General features: G+C 44.3%; 1 protein-coding gene across 3 annotated transcripts in view; it reads right to left on the reverse strand.

The window, feature by feature from the left end:
- The window catches only part of LOC137355430 (ras-GEF domain-containing family member 1A-like), a 57281-nt gene that overhangs the window by 4941 nt on the left and 28311 nt on the right, over window positions 1-24029 (reverse strand). For 2 of the 3 annotated variants that reach the window (XM_068020483.1, XM_068020482.1), the window contains exons 2-13: window positions 20475-20654; window positions 19513-19632; window positions 14488-14625; window positions 11263-11484; window positions 9692-9766; window positions 8741-8836; window positions 7711-7813; window positions 7203-7282; window positions 5468-5563; window positions 4142-4237; window positions 3900-4023; window positions 1479-1551 (exon numbers count right to left, since the gene is read on the reverse strand). In XM_068020483.1, the coding sequence (XP_067876584.1) occupies window positions 1479-1551; window positions 3900-4023; window positions 4142-4237; window positions 5468-5563; window positions 7203-7282; window positions 7711-7813; window positions 8741-8836; window positions 9692-9766; window positions 11263-11484; window positions 14488-14625; window positions 19513-19632; window positions 20475-20648 (1397 nt within the window). In that variant the 5' untranslated portion in view covers window positions 20649-20654. The remainder of the gene's footprint in view (window positions 1-1478; window positions 1552-3899; window positions 4024-4141; window positions 4238-5467; window positions 5564-7202; window positions 7283-7710; window positions 7814-8740; window positions 8837-9691; window positions 9767-11262; window positions 11485-14487; window positions 14626-19512; window positions 19633-20474; window positions 20655-24029) is intronic. The other variant, XM_068020484.1, reaches the window with a different exon arrangement.

The following is a 24029-nucleotide window of genomic DNA, read 5'->3' on the forward strand; positions in this document are numbered from 1 at the left end:
GTTTCCATTTACTAACGTGACTCGTGCCTCAAATTCTCAGAACCGTGAGAGAGCCCATTTTAACTGGTCCATCCAGAATCAGTTATTTCCCTTTGTCTAATCATGGAATTTAAGTGGGTCACAGGCGGTAATGGGTAAATTCCGTCAGAGCTTCTCCTCCCTGCTCCCATCTCTTCACCGGAAGTATGGCAGAAGCCTCTTACTGAGGAAATTCACCCACTCTGTCCAAATCTGACAAAAGCTCCATTTAAGAAATGGGTCCAGACACATTTTCAGCTATGAAGGGAGACTGGATAGGCTTAGGTTGTTTTCCTTAGAGCAGAGAAGGCTGAGAGGGACCTGATTGAGGTATACAAAGTTATTAGGGGCATTGATAGTACAGATAGGGAGAAACTTTTTCCCTTAGCTGAGGGATCAATAACCAGGGGGCATAGATTTAAGGTAAGGGACAGGAGGTTCAGAGGGGATATGAGGAAAAAAAATTTCACCCAAAGGGTGGTTGGAATCTGGAACACACTGCCTGAAGGGGTGGTAGAGGCAGGAACCCTCACAACATGAAGAAGTATTTAGATGAGCACTTGAAACACCATAGCATGCAAGGCTACAGGCCAAGTGCTGGAAAATGGGATTCGAATAGATAGGTGCTTGATGGCCGGCACAGACACGATGGACTGAAGGGCCTGTTTCTGTGCTGTACAACTCTGACTCTATTTTAACCTTTACCTTGTTTATTTCTTGTTATAGTCAACTACTACCCCACTGCCTTGTGGGCGTCTCGGGAGAGACCAAGGCTAAGGGAGTAAACCCTAACAGAAAATCCAGAGCGGAACCCCGTAGGCGGAGATAAGGAGGCCAAAGAACACAGTCAACTACTAGTGTCGCCTTTCTCATGTTTCCCCAAATTGAATTGATCTGTTTAATGGATCTTAAATTAAAATTTGGGCCTCTTGCCCACAATGCACAGCTAAATTGTTATCTCGGCATCATCAGATTATGATAATCAGCAATTAGGACCAAAATTATGTGCTTTCAAACAGGGTAATCTTAATAGCATTTACTACCTATTTCACCTTTTGGTCAAAATAACCTCCAATGCTTCTATTATGAAAGCCAAGGATTCGATATGTATTTTTTAAAACAGCCTTTTCAACTTGCCCTGCCACCTTCAAAGATTTTTATACGTACATCTCCAGGTCTCTCTGTTTCTGCACCTCCTTTAAAATTGCACTTTTTACCTCATATTTTGCTGTTTATTTTTCATTCTTGGTCCTTTTAATACTTCTGTCTGCAGGTTATTCTGTCCCAGATTATATTAACATCTTAAACACAGAACTTCTTGCCCGACTTCTTGTACAATAGTTTAATGATTGCTTCTCCTTTGCTTTCTTTACATTCAGTAAGGATTCACAATCACAACATAACATAAATGAGGATGAGGTGCTCAAAGGATTAAGAATCACAAGTGCAGGGTCTGGTACCTGAGTGACTTCCAGCTGTCCTTCTCCATGTGATTCTCAGGCCCCTCACTCTCGAATGAAGCCAAGTAAAGTGCTAGAAATGAGAGAGAGAAAGAAAGAAAATTATTGATGAGCCTTCCAAATCACATCACTCCGAACCAATCAGAAACAGTTTATTCTTGCGGTATGTATAACTTAGCTTTTTTAAATTTGATAATTGTTCTGCTTATTAATGCTGGGAATGGACAGTTTCCCACTTTTGACGTGCGAGTGGTTAGTTTTAACCTAACTCGCTGGGTGGGAGACTCAGGGGATCAGATGGAAATCGGGTTTTACAACCCGCCCATTGACTTCAATAGAGTGTAAAATCAGCATTCCCCCCATCCCGTCAGTTCCACAACAGGTGGGTTATATTTAACCGTTCCCGTAGTGTCTGCAGCAAGCACTTCTAGCTTAGCCAGTTCTGTGATGATGAGTTCTGATGAAAGGATTTTGACCTGAGGCGTTAACTCTATTTCTCTCTCCGCAGCCTCTTTGCATCCTCCACACAGCTTACTTTCCCATTTAATTTTGTACTGTCAGATTTGAACAGGTTAAGTAAGTGGCAAGAACATGGCAGATGGAATATGATGTGGAGCAATGTGAAGTTATCCATACTGGCAGGAAAAATAGAAGTCTGCGAGACTGGGAAATGTTGGCATTCAGAGAGATCTGGATTGCTTGTCCACGAAGCACAAAATTAACATATAGGTACAGCAAGCAATGAGGAAAGCAAATGGTGTGTTCATAGAGAGATACAGCACTGAAACAGGCCCTTCGGCCCACGGAGTCTGTGCCGACCAACAACCACCCATACCAATCCTACATTAATCCCATATTCCCTACCACATCCCCACCATTCCCCTACCACCTACCTACACTAGGGGCAATCTACAATGGCCAATTTACCTATCAACCTGCAAGTCTTTGGCTGTGGGAGGAAACTGGAGAACCCGGCGGAAACCCACGCAGTCACAGGGGGAACTTGCAAACTCCGCACAGCAGTACCCAGAACTGAACCCAGGTTGCTGGAGCTGTGAGGCTGCGGTGCTAACCACTGCGAGAGTAAAGAAGTCTTACTGCATTTGGATAAGACTTTTGTGAGACCACACCTGGAGTACTGCGTACAATTTTGGTCTCATTTATCTAAGGAAGGATATACTTGCCTTTGAGGGAGTGCAACAAAGGCTCACTAGCCTGATTCCTGTGATGAGGGGATTGTCCTCTGAGGAGAGATCGAGTAGACTAGGCCTATGTTCCCAGAGTTTAGAAGAATGAGAAGTGATCTCACTGAAGCATATAAAATTCTTAAGGGGCTTGACGGGTAAATATTGGGACAGTGTTGCCCCCGGCTGGGGAGTCTAGAACAAGGGTCACAGTCTCAGAATAATGGGTCTGCTATTTAGCAGTGAGATGAGGAGAAATTTCTTCACTCAATAGGGCTGTGAAGCTTTGAGCATCTACAGCTCCCTGGAGTAAAGAATTCCGGTCATTCAGCATATTCCTGTCAGAGATCCGACAGATTTCCCCCCACTGAAAGTCAGTAGCTTCTGCAGACTCGGGGGTAGCACTGCTTAGGAGCGGTAGGCCAGGCAATGGAACATGGAAGAGAAGCACTAATTGAATGTACAAGGGTGGTTAAATGACGTTTGTAAAGCTGGTCCAGAATGGAAGTTTTGTGGTGGCTTTTATTTTATTTCGTGCTCTCTCTCCTTCCTCCCCCTGCATGCGCACTCTCTTGTGCTCTCTCCCCACTACCCACCTTGTGCTTGCTCTCTTCCCTCCTCCCCTGCGCTCTCCCTCTCTCTCCCCGCCACCCTCCTTGGGCACTCGCTTATTCTCTCTCCCTCTTCCCCCTCACTCGCTCGTGCTCACTCTCTCTCCTCCTCCCTCCTTGTGCCCTCACACTCTCCCCCTCCCTTCCTCCTCCCTTGTGTGCAGTCGCTCTCTTCCCCCCACTTCTCACATGCACTCTCCCTTTTCCCCTCTCTCCACACACCCCCCCCCCCACATGCATGTATGTACACTCGCTCTCCCATTCCTCCTCCCCACTCATGAACGCTCTCCCCCTTCCCCCTCATGTTCTCTCTCTCCCCTGCCCCCACCCTCACAACACTTTTACCAACTCAAGAAAAGCCAGTACAAATCAATCAGCATCTAACCTGACAAGGTGATGCTCATTTTCTCTCAAATGGTGCCTGATCGAGAGCACTGAGGTCAAAAATAGCGCCACTGATATCAAATCCAAGTCACAATCTGCCTACTTCCAGCACACATTCCTAAACAGCCTTGCTAAAATGACAGACATAGCGTCAGAAATATGGGTGCTACGGAGCTGAATTTTGCAATCCTGTAATGCAGGGACAGCACCAACACCCCACCTTGTTCATGTGAAGCACCTACCTTCCTCTGTGTAGACAGGAGCTGTCAGGAGATAGTTTTTGATCTTCTTGTCTTTCTCGAAGGGACATTCCACCTGTTTCCACATCATAAACTCACTGATCTGTTTGGCAATTTCCCAGAATTTCTGCAGGGAGAGGAAGTAACAATAAACCTGGGGTATTTTGCCCCTCATTACAAAACCATGCAATATGTGACTGATGGAGCTTTACTTTGTGTGTGTCGTTACTGCTGGTCCTGCTTACCTTGAAGTTAATTTGTCCATTAGCTAGCCTGTTGGCATGAATCTTGTTCAGAAAGTAGATGTCTTTAATGAAGAGATTGAACACTGGAATGACAATCTGAAAGAAAATTAACAATTTATTCCCTTGAGTTACTGAATCAGAAATAGCTGTTTTAATTAAAGGAAAGTAAAGAGGCATATGATATTTTATCCTGTCTTATCTTACATTCACACAGTGCTTTATTGTGTCTCTTCAAATGCAAGTTCTTGTCTGTGATGATGAAGCGTATTCATTCCCTATTGTGTAGGCAAAAGTAGCAGCTATTTTTTGTGCACAGAAAGCTCCCACAGACAGGAACGAGACATGCAGCCAGATAATCTGTTCTTTTTTTCTTGTGCTGAGGGATGAAAGCCAGCCTGGATGCCACCAGAATTCTTGCTTCCTTTCAATAACTATCATGAAAGACTGAACAGGCTGGGGCTCTTAACTGGAAAAGAGAAAGCTGTGGGCTGACTTGATTGAGGTCTTTAAAATTATGAAGGGGTTTGATCGGGGTAGAGGTAGGAAAAATGTTTCCACTGCTGGGGGAGACCAAAACTAGAGGCTCTAAATACAAGGTAGACACTATAAATCCATTAGGGAATTCCAAAGAAACATCTTTACATGGAGAATGCTTAGAATGTGGAACTCGCCATTATGGCAAAGGGAATAATTGCATGAAGGAATGGTTAAATAAGTATGTAATAAAGGAACAACAAGTTATGCTGACAGGACAAGATGAAGTAGGGGTAGGAGGAGACACATGTGGAGCATAAGTTTCCATGCTTTACATTTGATGTAATTCTATGTATGTAACAGTGCCATGGGATCGTTTAACCTCCACCCAACCGTCAGAAGATGGCACAGTGGCGCAGTGGTTAGCACTGCAGCCTCACAGCTCCAGGGATCCGGGTTCGATTCTGGGTACTGCCTGTGTGGAGTTTGCAAGTTCTCCCTGTGTCTGCGTGGGTTTTCTCCGGGTGCTCCGGTTTCCTCCCACAAGCCAAAAAAGACTTGCAGGTTGGTAGGTAAATTGGCCGTTATAAATTGTCACTAGTATAGGTAGGTGGTAGGGAAATATAGGGACAGGTGGGGATGTTTGGTAGGAATATGGAATTAGTGTAGGATTAGTATAAATGGGTGGTTGATGGTCGGCACAGACTCGGTGGGCCGAAGGGCCTGTTTCAGTGCTGTATCTCTAATCTAAAAAAAAAGAGGCAAGACAGAGCCCTACTGAAATGTCTCTGCCGACAGATGGGTTAGACGTGATAATAAAGCACCATCTTTCCATTGTAATGCATTGCTTACCTTCTCCCTGGTGCTGTGTGCTGTCTGCGATCGCTGGACTGCCCCCTGAAGTGCTGTTCTATAGTGAGAGAAATTGCTGGAAGGGTCCATGTGATTCTATTCAACAAAACACAGAGCAAAACAAAACAATTGGCATCAGTTGAAAGCTTCTTCGGGGCTTGAATGTTCTTCCAATGCTGTGAGCGTGGCAGTGAAGGACACTGGCACAAGAGTGAGACCTTTACACGTGCCTCCACCTAAAACCCAGTGGAGAGAGAGTTACCCAGACGCTGGGTCTGTATTCACAATTTAGACTGGAATTGTTTCTAGAGCAAATCAGCAGAAACTGCTTCCAGTGGCAGAAGGGTCGGTAACCAGAGGACACAGATTTAAGTTGATAAAAAAAAGAATTTCCTCTTGCCCTTTTGCCAAATAACAGCATGTGATCTGGAATACGATGCCTCAAAGGGACATGGAAGCAGATTCAACAGCAACATTCAAAAAGGAGTTGAAGAAATATGTGAAAGGAAAATTTGCAGGGCTACAGTGAAAGAGGAAGGGAGTGGGCTTAATTGCAATAGCTCTACCAAAGAACCAGCATAGGCACAATTAGCCAAATGGCTGCCTCCTGTGCTGGAAAATTCCATGAACGGTACTCCCAAGGCATGATTATTTGGTGCTAGATTCCGTCAAGTGCAATGTGTACCGGATGTTAATGGGGGAGGGGGGCAGGAAGAATCAGTATTAAAGGATTGAATCTCAATTGTGCTGTGCAGTATCAGCATATGTTGGTGCTGTGTTTAAGGAGGCACTGACCCATTTGAATCAGGTCACTGCATCTATTAAAACAGCAGAGAGGATTTCATGCAAACTTGTTCACGCTAAAATGATTTCAGCCCAAAGTGTTTTTAGTGAACATCACAGCCAATGGATGAATAAACCATACAGTAAACATCCTTTTTTTGAGGCTACACTGATCAGCTCGAAGTGTTTATGACACTTCAAGGCAGACATTCCTGTGCTCAACTTAATGGGCACCCAGTCGTGTGGGCAGAGTTCCTGTGGCTGTGCCTTGTATACAGAGAAATCGCGCTTCTATTGCCGAAGGTTTGAATGCACATCCCAGAACATCCTCCAGGAACTGGACCCTTGAGCCAAAGCACTGCCACATGGTGGTGCTCTAATCACAGAGCAATCAGGCGGGAGAAGAAAGACCATTGACCCAAAGATCAACAACTCTCACACTCTGGAGAGGTGGAAGGGACATCCCACTCCACCACACGCTACTCCACCATACCCCCATCTCTCCCCACCCCCCCCCCCCCAATCAATTTATCACCAGAGAAACTGTCTCATTCCCTCTCAAATTTCCTAACACCTCCCTGGCCAGTCTCTCTCACTTCTTTCATTCCCCCCTTTCTGTGTGCAGATCTGAACCGATCCTGTTCACTTTCCCTCTTCTGAACTTCAGCCTATGCCTCCTGCTGAGAGTTTGTGGTCATACCAAGTAACTTGTCAGGTTATAAGCAAAAGACCTTTAAGAATGTATCAGAAGGATACGTCAATAGGGTAGCGAGGAAAACAACAAGAAGTCTCACAGCTTATACTCCCAGAAACTAGGGAACTTATATTTTGGTGGCCTGCTGTTTTTTCATTGTGCAAAATAAAAGGTGACAAGACAGCATGTGGAATCCGTGGGTACACTGCACACACACTATCCCAACAGAGACAGATGTGTGCACTCACAATCACTTACTTCTAAAACTTCAAATTTTGCCTTTTTGACCTTGGACCAAGTTTTCTTCAGCCTGGCGACAGGGCTCAGGTTCATACCAGCTGCAAGAGAGAGGAAGGAGAGTAATACCTTCAGTGGAGGAACTGGATTCAGTATAAAAGCCTTCACCTCTCAGAGCACAGCGAATGGAGAAGAGAGATTCCCTTCTCATTTTACAACAACAAAACTTGTATTTGTATAGTGCCTTTAACGTAGCAAAGCACTTCACAAGAGCATTATCAAACAAAATTTGACACCAAACCACACGAGGAGATATTAGGGCAGGCGACCAAAAGTTTTGTCAAAGAGAGAGGTTTTAAGAATTGCTTGAAGGGGTAGAGAGAGGTGGAGAGGTTTACGGAGGGGATTCCTGAGCTTAGAAGGGCCATGCCAGCTGAAGGCATGGCCGCCAATGGTAGATCAATGAATTTTGGGGATGTGCAAGAGGCCAGAATTGGAGGAGTGCAAGGGATCTTGAGAGAATACTTACAGATGATGGCCATTAAGGAGTTGAAGTTGCCAATGTTAAAACATTCCCTTGCCACGTCAATGAAAAACTCCACCATCCGTGTCCTCTGTTTCTTTTTCCCAACCTGCAATTAGAAATGGCCAATGTCATATCGGTACAAGTGGGGAAAGGGAAGCAGAACTGGTTTGAAAAAGTGACTGCTGGATGACATTAGGATTCCACAGACCAACCCCTTAATAAATCAAATATTTGCCTGCACAATGTGTCACATTTAACAAAGGACACACAGTCATAGAGTCATAGAGTTATACAGCACAGAAACAGGCCCTCCGGGCCCATCGTGTCCGTGCTGGCCATCAAACATCTAATCCCATTTTCCAACACTTGGCCCGTAGCCTTGTAATGCTATGGCGGTTCAAGTGCTCATCTAAATACTTCTTAAATGTTGTGAGGGTTCCTGCCTCTACCACCCCTTCAGGTAGTGTGTTCCAGATTCCAGCCACCCTCTGGGTGAAAATATTTTTCTTCAAATCCCCTCTAAACCTCCTGCCCCTTACCTTAAATCTATGCCCCCTGGTTATTGACACCTCCGCTAAGGGAAAAAGTTTCTTCCCATCTGCTCTGTCTGTGCCCTTTATAATTTTGTATACCTCAATCAGGTCCCCCCCCAGCCTTCTCTGCTCTAAGGAAAACAACCCCAGCCTATCCAGTCTCTCTTCATAGCTGAAATGCTCCAGCCCAGGCAAAATCCTTGTGAATCAGTCTGATAGTCAATGAAGATTCAATCTGAAAAAAAATTCTGGGGGAATAACTTAAAACATCGAGGCACCAAAAATCCTGACTGTGGCCCCTGGAACAGGTGCAGGAGATACCCAGACTGAATTACTGCACCACCACCATGGTGATTCACTTATTAGAAGACTCCCTCCCCATCTCCAACCCGCAGACAGAGAGCCAAGGCGGCTGTTAACACCAATATTATTGACACATCGCAGCACAGCAGAGGTGACTAATCACACGCCAGAAGCAAGAGTCATCCCAGTTAACTCACTCTGCATATCTCGGTCGCGACCAGAGAGCTGAGCCGATTAAACCAGTTGTCACATGCTTCCAAGTTGCACGTCTTCTTGATGTCACTGCGACAGCTCTTGAAAAGAAGCAGAATAAAAAATAAATAAATGTCAAGGATTTGTCCGGCCGCAATGTGAGGACTTTGATAAATTATTTTTTTGATTACCCCATCACCCCCCCCCCCCCCCCCCCCCCCCGAGTCTTTGGAGGGTCTTAATGCTTACGAGCAACTTTGTGGTTTAAAGTTTCTGGCCTGCTCCTTCCAGCTGTTTGCTGAGTGTATCGGTGGCTCCAGGATGATTGCATTCCTGACTGAGCCGCAACAAAAGCTCAGCGTCAATCTATCAAAAAGCGGTCCATACTGGGGAGACCTGAACAACTGCAGCTTAGAAACGTTTTAAACTGGTGGGCCACCAGCTGTGAGATACCAGTGTTAAAGCGTGACAGAAGAGTTGTCTGATATCTATGATCCGCTATGTGTTATGTTGTACACCATCATGTTAAAATAGCAGATGAAGGAATTTCACACAAAGTGACATCTCACAGTATAATCTCTTCTTTAGCGTTGTGCCCAATGAGTTATTAAAAAAAAAATGCCTTGCTGCATTTGAAATATATTTTTACGCTTGGCTAGATAAGTATCAACTCCCTCTCTCCCCTCCCACCACCATTAAAAACACCTGAGCTTGAAGTGCATTAACACTATTACTCCATTGGTGTACCACACACACACACAAACACAGTCCACCCCACCCGACCCGACTCCTTAACATTTCACACAACAAAACATATAACGGTGATTTACTAATGACAGAAAATCATAAAGGTCCATTGGTTAAACTCCTGATAAGTTTGGCCAGCCGGTGAAGCTTGATAACAGAAGCAGGATCTTGTAAAACAACCCTTTCTTTCAATGCGCTCCCATCCCTACCTTGTGATTGTCCATTGAATCCATGTGGTTGAAAATATGCACGAGTTCCTCTGGGGTGATGTGTGTTAACCGTTCCTACAGACATCAAGGAGACATCAATTAGCATGCAGCTACATTAATGACAGTCAAACAACTTGCTCTTAAAAGTGTAGTTGGTATATTTAACTTTGCACACCTTAAGGACAAGACGCAGGCTGAATTAAGAATAAAAGTATTCTGTTCTCTGAGGCAGACTGTGTAGTAAAGTTCATGATCTAAAGGCATTGGAACACAGAAAAGGTCTTTCACTGCCCTCATACGTTCTAGGAAAGCTAATAGAATGTTATCGCTTATCGCAAGGGGAATTGAATACAAAAGGTAGGGAGGTTATGCTTCAGCTATACAGGGCATTGGTGAGACCACATCTGGAGTACTGTGTAGAGTACTGGTCTCCTTATTTAAGGAAGGATGAAATTGCTTTGGAGGCAGCACAGAGAAGGTTTATTAGACTAAACCTGGAATGGGCGGGCTGTCTTACGAGGAAGGCTAGGCTTGTATTCACTGGAGTTTAGAACATTAAGAGGCAACTTGGTTGAAACATATAAGATCCTGAGGGGTCTTGACAGAGTGGATGTGGAAAGGATGTTTCCCCTTATGGGAGAATCTAGAAATAGGAGTCACTGTTTAAAAATAAGGGGTCGCCCAGTTAAGACAGAGATGAGGAGAAATGTTTTCGCTCAAAGGGTTGAGAGTCTTTGGAATTCTCTTCAAAAGGCAGTGGAAGCAGAGTCTTTGAATATTTTTAAGGCAGAGGTGGATAGATTCTTGATAAGCAAGGGGGTGGAAGGTTTTCGGGGGTAGGTGGAAATGGGGAGTAATCAGTTCAGCCATGAACTTATTGAATGGCAGAGCAGGCTCGAAGGGCCGAGTGGTCTACTCCTGCTCCTAATTCATATGTTCGTAGATTATGAAAGGTTGTAATAAAGTAAATAGTGATTGATTACGATGGTAATGAGAGGGCACAAATTTCAGATAATCACAAAAAGAATTAAAGGGGAGATTACAAAAAAAATCTCTTTACACACAGCAGCTGGTTAGCATGTGGAATTCTCTGCGATACACCAGTTTTGAAAGAGCCCATAAATTCTTTTAGAAGGGAATTAAGATATACTGCTTGAAAAAGAGCAATACGCAGTACAGGATGAGCGGAGGATTCTATCATCAAGTTCTTGTGGAGAGAAAGGCCAGTATAGACTTTATGGGCCAAATGACCCGTTTCTCTTGCTGCATTCTGAGTCTTTCACCTCTAGCTCAGCTTGTCATGTGGCTCCTTACTCTGAATTTGCTCGAGTGAGGTTGTGTGCCAGTAGAGTGCATTCTGAAAATCACCCCTTGTAACTCAACCTTGGTGGCAATGGAAGTGGCTTGAAGCCAGAATTAAGAGGTGAAAGGGCAGTGTTGTGACAAACAAGCCATCTGTACACGTCAACTGGTAGGTGGTAAATAGCCCTTTTATTGCCATGTTTAGGCTCTACCACCATTTCTTTGGACTGTGATGCCCAGGTTCATTAAGCGCAAAAGCATTCACCTACCATCTCGATATGGGTGAGCTGCTGGGCTAAGACACAGGGGTCATTGCACACGCTCAGTATATCCTTCTGACTGGACTGAGTCTTGGGTTTCAAGATGGTATGCTTGTCCGTGACTGACGGTTTGATTATTTCCCGTGCCTCTTGGTATTGACTGTGGGTTGAGAGGTTGTGGATCAGACTTTGGGTCATCTGACTAATGCTTTTCTTCACACTGGAGTTTTCCTAAGGGGATGACAAAGAAAGTATATGATTTACACAGTGGAGTCATAATGCATCAGTAAGGGTTCCTGGGTGTTCAAAACAACCAAATTTACGTGCAAGTACCAGCTTAACTGTTGTGGCGGATATGCAACTCAAGTAAGCTTACATCACAAAACCACAGTATACATAGGAGCGATCAATAAGGTCTGCACTGGGGTGTATCTAGACTTTAACTAAGTGCACACTGTCCATTGTAGAGCAATGAAAAAGCTCCACTAGACTTCTTCACAAATCATATATAAACCCAAATTAAGTTTGGTTCGAATATAAGAGGCCAAAATCACGATTGGTTCAGATGCAGAAGGTTAAATCAAGTTTCTAGTGTGGGAGGCCCTTCAGCCCATCGGTCCCCTTGTTCCAGAATTCCAACCTTACTGTTTCTGCATTATACCATTCCACTCATTCTTAAAGGAGTCCTGTATGCTGATCTCAATTGAAAGCTAATGAAGCCCTTTTATCAGGAGTTAATCCTGAAAGGAAAATCGTCACACAGTGAGAAGAGAGAGTAACTGCTACCCTTGGGGATAGCACACAATGGGCAAGATGTACTGATGGTGGGCTACACCAGCGTTGATGTTGCCGAGGGACCACTATCTCAGTTCATGCTACACTTTGATGCTGCATTCCTGCTTAGGCTGAGGTACTGGCAGAAAATACCCCAAAAAATCACCAAAGTTTTAGTTGGGTTTCCGCACCAGACCTCAGTCTCCACTTCCTCTATCTCTTGCTCCCTTTATCTCGGTCAAGGCAATGGCACCTGAACTAAAGGAACCTGAAGTGGAGAAAAATAGGCAGAAGGAATGGAAAAGAACATCTTTGCTCATCAGTGACAATGGGCGAGAATTTCCATGGGGTTTCTTCCGATTTCCTGCTATAACTTGAGCAGACACCCTGGAGAAACTGTGTTGAGGACCATTTCTCCAGGGCTGCTGTTGACCTTTCACTCGAGAATCCCGTGCGCAAAGTAGTTGTGAGCTGCAATACATTGCCTGAAAAGGGCGGTGGAAGCAGATTCAGTAGTAATTTTTGAAAGGGAACTGGATAAGTATTTAAAAAGGAAAATAAAATGCAGGGCTGTGGATAAAAGAACGGGGGGAGTGGGAGTAATTGGATAGCTCTTTCAGTGGCCACCTTCTGTGCTGTTAAGTTCGATGGCCTGAAGAAAGTTACTTCGGGTGAGAGACTGATTGGACAACCTGAGATCCCCAAAGGAAGACTGGGGAAACTTGGGCTTTTCGGCCTTCAGAGTAAAGCACATGGTCAGTCTGCTTTACTTCATCTCAGCCTTCTGATATTTCCTTTCAAGCAGCATTTCATTCGACAGGTTTGACCATGCCAGTTCCTTTTGATTGTGCCGAGGCCATTGAGAGATTGAAAGAGCTGAATTCTTTGTGGATAGCAGAGGGGAGGTGGGGGTGGGGGGAACTTAAGATGAGAAGACAGAATGTGCTGGCATCACTTTCCTAAACATTCCACTAATAGCTGCTGTTTCTTCATTTCTCTTGCATAACCAGGATGAATATTTCCCAAACATCTTTGAACTAGAGGCAGAGAATTAACCCCTCGCTGGCTTTAACCCAAACACCAACACGTTGAAAACTATTCACAGTTGTACTCTCGGGGTTTGTGACATGCCCTGAAGAATCTCTTTCATTTTGTTGCCATGGAGATCTTTATTTTTCCTTCACTACTGCTGCATGGATACATCCTGAGCTGTACAGGGCGGAGAAGGAGATGAAATGACAAGGGATGTGTACAGCAAAGAGAAAAAGATGGAACGACGCCCCCCCCCCCCCCCCCCCCACTCCCCGTCCCCTCCCAACTGCCTCCCATTCTAAGAAGAGTTTATGTTCTTCCCTTCAAACCTGACCCAGGCTTCAATGATCCTGAAAGCCAACACCAGAAGTTCCAGAGACGTGAGAATTCAGGAGCATTGTGGTTGCGTTTTCATGCATTTTTGCAGTGCAGACAGAATCCATTAGTTTTGCATGACTGTGAACTCAGCACCACACAGCTCCAGGCATGTTCTGATTGGGCCAGTTCTCATGTCACTTATCCCTTTGAAGGGTAGGCAGTGCCCCCCCCCCAAAGATCCTTTATTATCCTCAAAGGTCCAGTGGACCCCATTCTCAAATGGTTCTTAAATTATAGAATCACAGAAACTTCAGCACAGAATACCTGTACCTACACTAACTCCACATCAGAACGGTCTGCTCTATTCCCATTTTCCTACTCTTTAATATTGCTCCTTCTTAAATGCTTATCCAACTCCCTTTTAAATGTCCTGACTGACAACAACAACTTGCATTTATACGGCACTGTTAAATGTAGTGAAACTTCCCAACGTGCTTCACAGGAGCGTTATCAGACAGAATGTGACAGCGAAGCACATAAGCTGATATTAGGGCAGACAACCAAAAGCTTCGTCAAAAAGGTAGGTTTAAAAGGGCTTCTCAAAGGAGGAGAGAGGGGCGGAGATATTTAGTCTAATCCCCTTTTGAAAGTTACAACTGAATCCGCCCTTTCAGGCAGTGCATTCCAGATCATCATAACTCATTGCTTGAAATAAATTCTCCTCATCCCCCCCTGTTCTTGATTCAAATATCTTAAATCTGTGTCTACTAGTTAGCGACCCTCCTGCCAGTTGAAACAGTTTCTACATATCTACCCTACCAACACTCCCCATAATTCTGAATTCCTTTATTAAATCTCCCCTTTGCTACTTTAAGGAGAACAACCCCAGCTTCTCCAGTCTCTCCACATAACACAGACCTTGAAATTATACTGGGGGAAGTGGCATTAACACTTAACACATTGAAGCAAAAATATCAGTGGAAATAGTTTCCCTTTATCTACTCTCTCAAAACGTCTCACAATGAGGGAATGTTAAATTCTTCGGACGCTTCCATAGAAAACATGTGTCGCTAAATAGTTTTTAAAAAATTGGCTTTTTTTTCTCCTCACCTCGTCACACTGTGCTATCTGGTGAGTAATCTCCTTGAGTTCCTTCATTGATTTCTCATCCTGAAAATCATGTGGAAATGTTTCAGTCCACTCTGTCAGCAGCTGGATGATCTTTGGGACAAATTCCTTCACTTTAGCCTGTAGGAGAATGAAGCAAGAGTTTAATGACACGACAATAACAATTTGTATTTATATAGCGCCTTTGATGCAGGAAAACATCTCAAGCTGCTTTATAGCACCGTAATGGATGTCGAGACACAGGAGATATTGGGAAGGCTGACCAAACATTTGGTCGAAGAGGTGGATTTTCAGGTGGGTCTTAAAAGGAGTGAGAAAGAGGTAGAGAGACAGAGACGTTTAGGAACTCCAGAGCGCACTGCTTCGGTGGCTGCAAAACGTGGAGTAAAAAGGAGAGCATTATTCACAGGAGGTCAGAGTCAGTGAGATGGAAAGTTTGGGGTTAGGAGTTGTAGACCTGAAGAGGTTACAGAGATGAGGGAGCAATGAGAGGCCACAGAGAATCAACAAGCAATAAGACTGTGCAGTTCTGAAGGTAGATGAAAGATATATTTGAACAAAATGTTTGCTTTTAACTATTTGAAAAGATCGACTGAACTAGCTGAATTTCACCCATTGTTTTGTCAGTTCCTGTCAAACCCTGTTCAAAGTTTGGCCTGTAAAGATCTATGAAATATCTTAAACACAAACACAAGATATCTGAAAGAGTTGTGCAGCCAGTGCATTCTTTTGCAAGTGCTAGATATCCCAAGTCTAAAACAAATTCTCCATCGACCCCAAAGGCTAAAATTCCTATTGATTTCCAAGACATCCTGGGGTCCTGACAAAATCGTGGATATCTCTCTGTGTACACACACTGCGAGGAAGACATACCGAGTGCACACAAACGTCGAAGTCAATTATACCCTTATATCAAGCCAGCTTTTCTGCCATTGCAGAAAGTCCACTTCAAATACTCAAACACAATAAATAAGCGACCATGTGTTCCTTCAACTACTCAAGATAACGGGGCAGTGAAATGGTTACAGATACGTGCATGGCCACAGGTGCTGGCCAGCGTTGCCTAAAACAAAGTGTTCTCATAGCAAAGATTAGAAGGGGCGGGTGTAGCGTGTGAAGCTGCCTGATTCTTGCCAAGAGTAACTTTCGACGGAGCACTGCCTGTTCTCAACTGTTTGACGTCACTGCAGGCAACTGTGGCATCTCGCCAGGATTGAAATGTTGTCAGATGTTCACCCGCAACCTCTGTCTAGACCTAGCGTTAAAGGGATAGATAAGAGAACATTGGGGTTGGCAGGTTGGGGGGTGGTGGGGGGGGGATGCACAGGAACAATTTTAACTCCTTGAACTTTTCACTCTGGTTGTGACAACTAGTTCTTTAACTGGAAATCAGCAATAGTTAACAAAATAAAATACATTTTGATTTCTGTTAGTATGAGAGGGTTAGAATACAGGATAAATATTTAATCTGGCTGTTTGTCTCATGTTACAAGAGCCTGCTGGTACGACAGCAATGTACAAGCAACATAGACAGCAGGGCTAGTTATAGTTTTGTTATGAAATCAAATGGCTTCTGCGGATATTGGTGATCCAGAGAATTAGTAACTTGTACTGATGGTCAGTTTGCCTGTTACTCGTTCTAATGTGCCCAAATCTATAGACGTTTTAAAAACAATGCTCTCATTTTACTGTCTATGTCAACCAATAGGTGCAAGCAGGTGAAGAGGAAACCACCAGACCGAAAGGGAGGATCCAGGGGCAAGGGGGACACGGAGTGGGGGGAAAGTGAAGGAAGAAGGCAAGTGAAGAAGGAAAATAAAAAAAAAAGAAAGGAGAGGAATTAGAATAACAGTGAAGAGCGAAAAAAGTACTGAAAGCAGAGGAAAACCCCAGGCTGCAATTGTGCTGTGTGGCTTTAGTGATTAACCCGTGACTGTGTAACATGCCTTCAGCTACCCAGGCCTCAAGCTCTTGAATTCCTTCCCTAAACCCCTCTCTTTTCCTTTAACATACTCCTTAAAATCCACCTCCACCTGTCTTAATATCTCCTTATATGTCTCGGTTTCAAACTTTATCTGATAACGCTCCTGTGAAGCTCCCTGGGACATCTTTAATGTCTTTAAAGGGGCTATATAAATGCAAGTCGTTGTTACGTTTCATTTACTTTCTCAGTGCGTTATTAAACTAAATAGATTGATGCCTTCATCAAACCAGCAGACAAATAATTTCCATTCAAATGTGCCAACGCGCCCTCACCAAATGCGTCAACCCATGACCTACAGGAAAGATCTGACTGGGTTACAGGAGCAGCAGTGCACTGTTCAAGAAAAGTTCTGATCTTAATTGCTGTCCCAAACTGTACATAAACGGACAGCAAGAAAAAAAAACTGCAAATCTGAAATAAAATCCATAAAATGCTGGACACGATAGGTGCGTCAACACTTGTGAAGTGTCTCATGTGCAAGGTCCCTCCCCTTAACACAGTTTTGACCAAAGATTCACACCTGAAATGCTGACCTGTCTTTTGTTGGAAGGACCAGACACCAACAGATCCAATGTTTGACTTCACCCTGCCGTGTGGCAGAGATGGCTCTGGAGCCACTAACATGGGGCTCCATACAGGAACGTAGACAGTGGTACAAGTACGAGTCTGCACTGCACAGCAGTGCATGGGAGGATGAAGGAGAGGGGGCTTTCAACAGTGATGGCTCATTGGTAGCAATCTTGCCTCTGAATAATCAGAGGTTTGTGGGTTCAAGTCCCACTCCAGACCCTTGAGCATAAAAAGCTAGGCTGACACTCCAATGCAGAACTGAGGGAGTGCTGTACTGTCTGAGGTGCCATCTTTTGGGTGAAATATTAAAACAAAGGCACCGTCTGCCCTCTCAGGTGGACCTAAAATATCCCATTATTTCGAAGAAGAGCAGGGGAGTTATCCCCAGTCTCCTGGCCAAGATTTATCCCTCAATCAACATCACTAAAGCAGATTATCTGGTCATTATCACATTGCTGTTCATGGGAGCTTGCTGTGCGCAAATTGGCTGCCATGTGTCCTACATTACAACAGTGACTACACTTCAAAAATGCCCTCGCTGGCTGTCGAATACTTTAGGATATCCTGAGGTGGTGCAAGACACTTACAAAAAAAAAAAGAAAATTCTTTATGTACTTCCCAGATACTGAAGACAAAAACAGATGAGTCACAGTCATTTGCCACAGGCAGGCATGGATCTAACCAGAGAACTGTTAAAACTCCCTTCTGTTACCCAGCAGAATATTTCCATATTTCGCAGCAACGTTGTGTAAAATCACATTTCTGTCTCACAGACCATTCCCGTTGAACAAATAGCGAGTTTGTCAGAGCTGCCAGATTTCACGAGTTTGGCTGCAGGCGCATACATTTTGAGTCTCTTGTCAAAAACACGTTTTCAGATTTCACAGCAAGCCCCCTGTCATTGAGCGCATGCTGCAGGCGGAGTTCTGTTGCTAAGAGTCTTTCTTTTCTCCCTTCATTTGCTGGAGTTTAATTCTTCAGTAAAGAAACAGGAACTCAAAAAAGAAACCATGCTGCCCTACAAGCGCTAAACCCAGGTCCTGTCTGGTCTTTCAGGCGGGCATCGCATTGCCTTGTTCAAGGAAGAGCAGAACATGTCCCAGTTTGGGGGGAAGGGTGGGGTGGGGGGGGGCACATGGGGGCGAGTCGTGCCCTGGGCACAAGATGTGTTCTCGGTACCAGACGAGGCTTCTGAGCAGCATTCCAACTTAAGGTGGCCACCAGTTATTTCCAAAAACAAATCTGGGCACCTGCCCACCTGACCTTTGTCCACTGCCTTGGCAACCTGCCTGGCACCAAAAAGCAGGAAGATTAAATTGAGGCACAGATCAGCCATGATTTAGTTGAATGCTGAAGCAGGCTAAAACAACAACAACTTATATTTATATAGCACCTTTAACGTAATAAATTCTCCTAAAGCGCTTCACAGGAACATTATAAAACAAAGTATGACACCGAACAACAAAAGAAGATACTAAGTCAGATGGCCAAAAGCTTGGTCAAAGAGGGAAGTTTTGATGAGTGTCTTAAAAAGAGGAAAGTGAGGCAGAGAGGTGTAGGGAGGGTATCTCAGAGCTTAGGGCACGGCCACCAGTGGTGGAGCGATTAAAACCAGGGATGCGCAAAAACCAGAATTAGAGGAGCACAGATATATCGGAGGGTTGTAGGGCTGGAGGAGATTACAAGATAGGGAGGGGGTGAGGTCATGGAGGGATTTGAAAACAAGGATGAGAATTTTAAAATCAAGACGTTACTTACCCGGGAGCCAATGGAGGTCAGCGAGCACGGGGGTGATAGGGGAACAGGACTGGCTGTGAGTTATGACACAGGCAGCAGAGTTTGGATGATCTCAAGTTTACAGAGAGTAGAATGTGGGAGACCAGCCAGGAGTACGTTTGAATTGTCAAGTCCAGAGGTAATGAAAGCATGAATGAGGGTTTCAGCAGATGAGCTAAAGTTTGGCAATGTTATGGAGGTGGAAATAGCTGGTCTTAGGGATCGCAGAATTATGAGGTCAGAAGCTAATCTCGGGGTTAAATTTGACATCAAGGTTGCAAACGGACTGGCTTAATCTCAGACTGTTGCCAGGGAGAGGGATGGAGTCAATAGCTTGTGAACAGAGTTTGGAGCAGGGACTGAAAACAATGGCTTCAGTCTTCCCAATATTTAATTGGAGGAAATTTCTGCTCATCCAGTACTGGATATTGGATAAGCAGTCTGATAATTTAACAACAGTGGAGGAATGGAGAGAAGTGGTGGAACTGAATGAACTCCTCTTGTTCGTATGTTGCATGGGTGAACTCCAAGTGTTTACTCAGTACTCCGCTAATGCAGTGGTCACTGAGATACACACAATCCAAACAGCAGTGGCTGTAGCGGATTTCTTGTTTCTCACCTGCTGTATACTGGAGGTGAATAACAAAGCTAAAAGGTTGCCATATTCTGCTCTGTACCTTATCCGCCTCAGTTCCCATCTCTAGCTGTTTTGCGCAGATCTGCCCAACTTTTGCCAGCAACTCCTGAGGGTGGATGAAGACACGTGAACTCAGCAGAAAGGTGAAGATATACGTTCTCTATGGAGAAGGAGAGAAACAGATACATTTTCATTCACCAGAACTGGATGATGGTCCTGAAACTACATCAGGGGAGGCTGTAATCCCATCATAAATATATGGTCTAAAATACAGAGAGACCAACTCCTGACCAATAATTTAAGAATCCATACATCAGTGCCCGTGTCTTTGCGCCCGTGTCTCCTGTGATTGGAGAGTTAATGTACCAGAGGGATGAGCTGCAAATGGGGCAAATGACTTTTTCTCATCCCTGATGTTTCTCATGTTTTAATCAAATACTGGTCAGGAAGCTTTGGCAGTAACGAGGCTCAAATTTGAGTATGGACTCCAAGGATTAAGCTAGGAGGAGAGATTAAACAAACTAGGGGTGTATTTCCCCTGGAATTTAGAAGGTTAAGGGGTGATTTGATCAAAGTTTTCAAGATATTAAGGGGATCAGATAGTATGGATAGAGAGAAACTATTTCCATTAGTTGGGGAGTCCAGGACTTGAGGGGATAGTATAAAAAATTAAAGCCAGATCTTTCAGAAGTGAAATTAGGAAACACTTCTATGCACAAAGGGTGGTAGAAGTTTGGAATTCTCTTCTGCAAAAGGCAATTGATCCCAAATCAATTATTAATTTTAAAACTGAGATAAAATTTTAGCCAAAGAGGGGTATATGGAGTTAGATCACAGATCAGCCATGATCTCATTGAATGACAGAAAAGGCTCGAAAGGCTAAATGGCCTCTTCCTGTTCCTATAAAATGGAGGAAAACCATCCAGGTAAATCACACTGATCAAAATAAACAACATTCTGATGGTTAAAGAGCGAGAGGATTAACCTGGGCAAAATACTCACATCAGGATAATAGTCAACCGTGGGCACCAAGTGCTCAATGAGCACCTCAAGGGACCCTGAAACTAGACTGCCATCCTGGTACACCGGGTCTCCACATTTCTCCTCCATATCTGGTTGCACATGACCACTACAACTGGTACCAAGCATGCTTGGGAAAATTGACGTCTGGGGCATAGTTTCCTAGAAAGAGAGAGAGAGGAAAAAGTGTGAATGGCTTGGGAACATCCTTGCACTTTAATGTAACAAGTAGCTTCCCGTTCCTTCCGTGAAGAAACACAGATTTGCATTTATCTCGCGCCTTTCACGACCCCATGACCTCCCAACTCGTTTTACAGCTGAAGTACTTTTGAAGTGTAGTCACTGTTGTAATGTAGGAAACAAAACAGCTTGCACACAGCAAGATCCCACAAACAGATTAAAGACCAGATAATCCATTATACCTTTCATATCCTCCCTGTCTGGGATGACTATAGTTGGCTATATCACCACTGTCAATACCAAGCTATCATGGGCAGGCCAAGCTCTTCCCACCTTGGCTCAGTCACAGCAGACATGAGGATAAAAGACTGACTGACAGTCAAGAAACATCCAATCAGATATTGGATCTATTTGCTCCAATTGGCATAGGAAGGATGGGTGTGTTGGGCGGCCAATGGCAGGAGTGTAGGGGTGAGATAGTTGGAAGCAGGAGGTCATGTGATGCCAACTCCAGAAATACGTCCAACCAAAGTAGGCAACCCTAGTTACTGAGGCGAATCAACAATGTACATGTTAAAACGTACTGTCTGAGGTATAGAACTTATCAAATGTGCAGCATTTCTTGGCTACATTCACTGCAGAGATCATTTGAAGCCAGCCAACAATAGGTTTTACTTTTTTTTTAATATATGATTTATCTGAGGTCCTGTAATAAAATCAAGGCTATGAGCTTAAGATAATGTGCGGACTTGGTCTAATGTCCTGTCAGTGTCCAATAGCAAATAGCAACAGCACATAGCAAAGACCTCCACAGGTTGGCAGCTGAGGTATCTAGATATCTGCCTGAAAAATCCTCATTATGATCCCAAGGATAGAGGGGATGGGTTATGAATATTAGAAAAGGGAAGGTTTAGAGAGAAGAGGGTTATGGACGGGGCCTCGAACTATATTGAACCCGAGGCAGAAACAGAACATTCCAGTAATACGCACTGCATCCATCAGCACCTGTGAAGAGAACAGGTGTGTTTGTGATCAATCGGTGGCCATCTGAAATATTAACCTGTACTTTTCAGATTCTGACAGACTAGCCGAATATATCCCGAATTTTCTGTTTTTAAATTTCAGATTTCCAACAGTTTTTTTTTATTAAAAGGAAACAAATTATCTGATCATTTATCACATTTCTGTTTGTGGGATCGTGCTTTGTTATAATAGTGACAGTGCTCGGAAAAAGTATTTTGCTGGCTGTAAAGCCCTTTGGGACGTCTTGAGGTTGTGAAAGGTGCTATATAAGTGTAAGTTCTTTCTTTTTATATAAAATAGACAGTGTGTAGAAAGCCATTAGAAGCCGCTCAGGAGACTGCAGAACAAGCCCTGTTTGGATAACATAATGCCCTCAGTACTTCCTATATCACTCCCTGACCCTGTTCATCAGCCAGGATTAACCCCTGTATTGTGTGCAACTGCCCTGCACGACAGGAAACTTGCCCACTACCAAAACAAGCCAGTGTTCAGGACCAAAATGCGAAGCAGGTTAAAGAAAACAACTCCAGCTACATTAGCGCCACTTCCTGCTCCCAGGTCAAACATGGAGGGAAAAAAAAACACACACATAGCACTCCCTGGAAAGTTTTTTTTAAGGCACAGGCCATCCCCCAATTAAAAAAAAGGGTTTTAATACACAGAATAATATAGCACAGGAGGAGGCCATTCGGCCCCTGGTGTCTGCATCGGCTCTTTCGAAGAGCAATCCAGTTAGTCTCATTCTCCTGCTCTTTCCCCATATCCCAGCAATTTTTTCTCCGAGTATTTATCAAACTCCCTTTTGAAGGCGACTATTGAATCCGTATCCACCACCCAATCAGATAGTGCATTCCAAATCCTAACCACTCATTGCATAAAATAGTTTTTTCCTTATGTCACCTTTGGTGCTTTTGCCAGTCACCTTAAATCTGTGTCCTCTGGTTATCGACCCTTCAGCCGCTGGAAAACAGTTTCTCCTTATTTACTCTATCTAAGCACTTCATAATTTTGAACACTTCTATTAAATCTCCTCTTAGCCTTCTTTGCTCCAAGGATATTAACCCCAGCTTCTCCAGTCTATTCACATAACTATAAATTCATTCCAACGTGAAGCCATGTCAGTGCCAGTTGTGGGGGGAGGGGGGGGGGGCTCCCTCTTGTGGCTGATGGAACCTGGCAGTTCATTGAGAGCCACCTTCCAGTCAATGTTCAAGCACCTTAGCCAAAATATGAACAACATAAGCTGAACAGAAACCTTCTTGATATTGGAATCGGATATAGATTTGGATTTAAAAAGAAGAAAATATTTGCAAGGCAATGGGGAGGGAGCAGGGGAGTGGGACTAGTTGGATAGCTCTGACAGAGAGAGCTGGCACAGGGACAAAGGGGCGAATGGTCTCCTTCTGTGCTGTATGACTCAATGATCTGTGAGATTGTCAGACAGGAGGAGATTGGTGTGCTGTGCCATGAGATAGCATCGCGTGCAAGGTGAAAATACTGGTGAGATGATTGATACCAGAGGTGACATTGACTTTAAAATTTTACAACTTATTCCTTCATAACACCCTGATCCAGGTTTGTACACAGCAATCGGCTGATATACTCAAATGTTCTGATTGGAATAATCATTGAATAGCTGGATGTGTCTGGGTACAATGAGCTGGGTTAAGGCATGGTGAGGCTGTAACTGGGCCATGAATGGGTGCCTCTATGTCGATTCCATTACACAGAACATGTCTGGAAGCTCCGCTGTGTAACATTGAGATGTTAATGGGGACACCATCTCTTCCAGCTTCCCCTCCAAGTCACACACCATCCCAACTTTGAAATACATCGTTCCTTCCTTCATCATCGCTGGGTCAAAATCCAGGACCTCCCTCCCGAACAGCACTGTGAAAGCACCTTCACCACGCGGCCAGCAGCGGTTCAAGAACAGCCACTACCACCTCCTCAAGGACACCTAGCACCTAGGGATGGGCAATTAGTCCTGGCCTTGCCAATGATGCCCTCATCTCAAGAATTGTTTTTTTTTAAAGTGCACAATAACATCACACCACCTAATTTTTTGGGACGTAAACATCAAGGATGAGCGGGAAGAAAAGCCATTTGGCCCATCCAGGATAGAACTCTGCAGACTGTCAGAGGAGAGATGGGGACGGGCAAAATGCAGCACGTCACTAAACTGCACCCCCCCCTGGGCATTTACCCAGCAACAGTGGCAGAGCCAGGCGGCGTGTGACACATTGACTGCACCCCCACTACCCCCCACACCCTCCACCCCCCCCCCCCACAACTGCCCCCGGTCCCCAACCATTTCAGCTTGGGAATGACGAA

Source organism: Heterodontus francisci, chromosome 42 (genome assembly GCF_036365525.1).
Source record: "Heterodontus francisci isolate sHetFra1 chromosome 42, sHetFra1.hap1, whole genome shotgun sequence".
Classification (NCBI taxonomy): Eukaryota; Metazoa; Chordata; class Chondrichthyes; order Heterodontiformes; family Heterodontidae; genus Heterodontus; species Heterodontus francisci.